At 35.4% G+C, this 5253-nt stretch overlaps 1 protein-coding gene across 1 annotated transcript in view; it reads left to right on the top strand.

Annotated features, from left to right (window-relative positions):
* Nucleotides 1-5253, top strand: part of LOC107655700 (serine/threonine-protein kinase 17A-like) — a 48824-nt gene that overhangs the window by 38274 nt on the left and 5297 nt on the right. The window contains exons 3-4 of the mRNA XM_016443276.1: nucleotides 3025-3169; nucleotides 3857-3983. Coding sequence (XP_016298762.1) covers nucleotides 3025-3169; nucleotides 3857-3983 — 272 coding nt within the window. The remainder of the gene's footprint in view (nucleotides 1-3024; nucleotides 3170-3856; nucleotides 3984-5253) is intronic.

Here is a 5253-nt window from a genome sequence, read left to right as displayed (position 1 = left end):
TACACACACACACACACACATATATATATATATATATATATAAAATGTGAAATCAGTAAGTGTGAGTCTAAGCATCTCCGAGCCTATGGGATTACAGGAAGCACAGGGAGAATCACGCACACAGGCTTATGTTTTGGACACTTGAGGACGTCTGCAGTCTAATCCCACACAAACAAACGTCTCTGCCGTCATACAGAGCTTATCGTAAAGCCTCTGAAAAACATGATGCTGTGTTAATGATATGGCCGGTTAAGCCTGATGTTTAGAGCATCAGTGTTACTGTTGCTCATAATTAGAGATTTTGAGGGATTGGGATTTGAGCAAAGGTGTGCTGATATTATGGGATTTTCTTCACATTAGTTATTAGTGTTGTCCCAGTACCAAAACTTCAGTTGTCTCAACCAATACCAGTAAAACTCCCATTATAATCAAAAAATCTGTCTGTACTGCACAGTACACAGTGTTTATATATTGGTTATAGTGAAATGATTCAACGACTCTGGTGCATTGAGCGGATTCGGACTGGAACAAAATACCAAATATTGTGTTCAGACACTCAACAAACATCTGTAATTGGTTACTATGCTCAAAGCTGCAAAAACACGTAAATAGAAACCTCACACAAATACAGGAGCCTTTGAAAGCAGCCGCCTGACAGCGGGTTCTGGATGTACTTTTTCCATTCATTTTTTTGGAAAAAATAAATAAGCGTCTTTGTTAAAGCATTATAATCCATGAACCAAACCAGCCAGCTACGAGGAGAATCACAACAGTGCAGAATCTGACTCAAGCAAAAATACAAAAAACAGTATTTGGAAATCAGACAAAAAGACAAAGATACAAGACTGTGTACTTAACGGCTTTAGTGAAGAACTACAATCCCATGAACCATTGCAAAGGACATAATAATGCAGATATTTAAAACTGTCATTTAAAGTGGTTGATTGTGTATATATAGAAACAATATATTTCAAGTTTTATTGCAAAATATGCATATAGTAAGTATATATATATTTATATATATATTTAAATGTTTTGCGAGTGCGTCATTTGCAGTGCTTCATAGGAGTGGGCAGAGCTTAGCACTCATTTCTGCAGCTCTCTGATTGGTGGAATTCTCTCTAGAGCATCATGGGTAATGTAGTTTTTCACCAGGGAGTCCGCTGTTAAGCATAAGTTGAAATAATGCAAACGGATGGATTCAACTAAAGCATATACCATCAGTTAACCTCAGAGCTCACAGTAAGTCTGTCTTTAAAGGGTTATCAGTTGTCGTTAAAAAATCATTTCCCTATCGAGAAAATGAATGGCATTTTTACTCCCGGAACCGACTGTAGATGGGCATTGAAGGAGGGATCGGTACATTATAGAGAGCTGAGACTGAAGCTGTCAAAACAACATGGCATCCAACTCGGTGTGTTTTATTATCTTATTGTGTCCTTGAAAGCCAGACTTTAGAGCATCCTCACATCAACTCCACACACACACACACACACTCTGGCCTGAGGCTTCTGTCTTTCCCTGTGTGTGTCTAATCGAGTTCATCATGTTGGCATCGTCTGCCAACATGTGAAAGGGAGCATGCTGAGGACATGAGCCGCTACCTGTGCTGACATTAAATCAAGCTTAACGCATTGGATTAGGTTTTTTTTCAGCCTGTGGGACATTTCAAACATTTAAAACACACTATTTAAAACACTGTTTAATTTGCTATTCTATGGACATTTGAGGAGCAAAGCAGAAAGCAGGTATGGATCAGACATTAGATGTAGCTTATTATATTTAGATATTGCGCGTTGATCAAAATAACAAGCTTAGTGTTTATTTAGCTTGCAGGCATGTCCCGAACTCAAGCACGAGAGAGAGAGAGAGAGCATTCATTGTTCTGAATGTGCTGTAGTTGAAATCACATGGTTGTAGAAACATTTTTAGAAATGTTATTTGCTCAGCCCTTTGCCTTGTTGTTTCGGGGTAAACCAGCTCCTCTGTGTTTAAAATCACATCCAGCACTGGCCGGGAACATGATGATCACTTCTGATTAAACAGCTGATCTTCCGTTTGCTGTCATTAGAACTCAGGATAAACACAATACTGATACGGTTTGGTGAACTGAAAAGCTTGCGTATTTAGAAGAAAAACAGGTTGTGTAAAAGGGAAAATTTGCATTTTTTTTAAAGACTGATGCAATAAAATATCTCATTTACTTTCCCTTGTTGTTCCAAGCCTGCATTTCTTGCTTTCCTCTGATATGATATTTTGAAGAATCAAAAATTGTAATAATAATATAATAAAAATAATAATTATAGTAATAAAAATGAATAAATTAAAAGTTTAGAAAAATTTGTGTTAAAGATTTGTTTTATGTTTTTGAAACAAGTCTCTTCTGCTCACCAAGGCTGTATTTATTTGATCAAAAATATGTAATATTACAGTTTAGAATATCTGTTTTCTGTGTGAATCTCTTTTAAACTGTAATGTATTTCTGTGATGCGCAGCTGTATTTTCAGCATCATTACTCCAGTCTTCAGTGTCACATGATCTTCAGAAATCAGTATAATATGCTGCTTTGCTGCTCAACAAACATTTCTGATTATTATCAATGTTGAAAACAGTCGTGCTGCACAATATTTCTGTGGAAACTGTGATACATTTTATTTTTCAGGATAGAGTTCAAAAGAACAGCATTTATTTGAAATAGAAATCTTTTGTAACATTATACATGTCTTTACAGTCAAAATATTGTCAATTTAATGCGTCCTTGATGAATAAAAGTATTAATTTAATGATATCTTTCTAACCCCAAATGGACTTGGGTGTCTAACTTGAGAACCGTGAGTCAGAATCGGAATAATCACTATTAACTAAAGTTACATGGAAAAGAGCTGCGTAAAGATTCTTCAAAAACTCTCCTTTTCTGTTTCACATAAAAATATCACCGTGAGTAAATAGTGACATTTTGGGTGAGCCATTTCTTGAACGTTTATGTTTTAAGACGAATGTATGTTTATTTCTCTGCATGTCCAGTGCTGCCGGAGGGGAGATTTTTAACCAGTGTGTGGCAGACAGAGACGAGGCCTTCAAAGAGGAAGACGTGAAGAGGCTGATGAAGCAGATCCTGGAGGGAGTTTCCTTCCTTCACGGGAACAACGTGGTGCATCTGGACCTCAAAGTACGTCAGGATAAAGCGCCGGTCACTCTTGCTTGATACTGCAATGCTGAAAATCAAATAAAAGTCTTTAAAGGCGTGAGGGCGGTGTTTGATGGACTGGACATTTTTGTGGGCTGAATACATCTGTGACCCTGCAGCACAAAAGCAGTCTTAAGTCGCTGGGGTATATTTGTAGCAATAGCCAACAATACATTGTATGGGTCAAAATTATAGATTTTTCTTTTATGCCAAAAATCATTAGGATATTAAGTAAAGATCATGTTCCATGAAGATATTTTGTAAATTCCCTACCGTAAATATATCAAAACTTAATTTTTGATTAGTAATATGCATTGCTAAGAACTTCATTTGGACAACTTTAAAGATGATTTTCTCAATATTTAGATTTTTTTGCGCCCTCAGATTCCAGATTTTCAAATATTGTCCTATCCTAACAAACCATACATCAATGGAAAGCTTATTTATTCATCATATTCATCAGATGATGTATAAATCTCAATTTTGAAAAATTGACACTTAAGGTTTTGTGGTCCAGGGTCACATTTGCTTTATTCACCAGAGCTACAAGTGTGTGATTATAGTAGCAGACTTACAAACATATAATTATATCCCCGTCATGATTATAGGTTTCTGTGAGCAGTATTCTTTATTGTTTGGCAGTTTTACTGAGAGTGTTTTGTCCTTCAGCCTCAGAATATCCTCCTGACCAGCGAGTCTCCTCTCGGGGACATAAAGGTGGTGGACTTCGGTCTGTCGAGGCTGGTGAGCAGCAGTCAGGAGATCAGGGAGATCATGGGCACTCCGGAGTACGTGGGTAAGAGCCAATCCAGACCGGATTCAGACATCATATACAGGGCCTAAAAATAACATTATGACACACCTGCCGATGGCTGGGAACTAGAAAACGTTTAGTGGCTATAAACATGTTTTACCGAAACAAGAAACTGTATGTGCATTATTTAATTAAAAAGAAACGTATTATTGATTGAAGAAATATCAGTATAATACCATTGAACTGTATACAAAAATAAAAGCTGTATGGGTTAATGTTTGAAAGCAAATAAATAAATAAAAACAATAATAAATATTAGTATTGTAATTGTACTGTTGATATTTATTTAAAACATTAAACCATAGAGCTTTTATTTTGGTTGAAAACAGCAGGGAAACAGGTTTGTTTGTTTGTTTGTTTATTTACTGTATGAATTAAAAAATAATTAATAAGGAATCAATAAGAAAATGTAACTAAAATATTTTTGTAAAGTGTACATGTAAAGTGTTTCATAATAAATGTAATTTATATTATTATTATTAATTATAATGCTAATATCAGAGCTTAAAGTTCTCCGGCGCCGTGAGAGCTTTGTAAACAGCTCAGAGTAATCATGCCATCTCCATAAGAACGATATGATTGCCAGAACAAATTTACTGGGATTTTTGAAAAGGTCCTGTTCACACATGATCTATTAATGGTAACTTACCGGTAATTTACCAGTACTGTATGCGTGAAAGGGCCTAAACTCTTCCTCTGCATATGCCGTGAATTTGAATTGCTTAACGTTCATCTGGAAAAACAGTGTGCATTATCTCACTAGATTTGTAACGTAAATCATTTATAAACCTTTGCCAACACAGCAGAATACATCATCCTATGTCTAAATATGCCATTTATTGTACATCGCGATTTCAAAATAAAAGTTTCTGCATGTGGCCAAATATTAAAATTTTAAAAGATTTAAACATTGTTTAATCACGCTGTAAAGTGAAACGTCACCAGGCCGTTGGCGCCCTCTGCAGGTATTTATTTTAATATATAATGCACTTAAGTTGGTTATGTTCATATTATGTATAGGCATATTACATTATGTATTTTAACGGTGTTGTTCAATACAATCATGTAATTTCTTGGTTTTGATATTTTATTTGAGCGAATTATTATTGCCTCATCGTTAGTTTATATATAAATAGTCATGCTAAAGCCTGGTTTTCACTTAGGTCTGTTTACTAAAAAATATCAGATTACTCCGTTGTCAAAATAATCAGTAGATTACTTGATTACCAAAATAATCATTAGTTACAGCCCT

This window comes from Sinocyclocheilus anshuiensis, unplaced genomic scaffold (assembly GCF_001515605.1).
Source record: "Sinocyclocheilus anshuiensis isolate Anshui unplaced genomic scaffold, SAMN03320099.WGS_v1.1 scaffold631, whole genome shotgun sequence".
In the NCBI taxonomy this organism is placed as follows: domain Eukaryota; kingdom Metazoa; phylum Chordata; class Actinopteri; order Cypriniformes; family Cyprinidae; genus Sinocyclocheilus; species Sinocyclocheilus anshuiensis.
The sequence above is the reverse complement of the archived record's forward strand: the minus strand, read 5'-3'. Positions and strand labels throughout refer to the sequence as shown.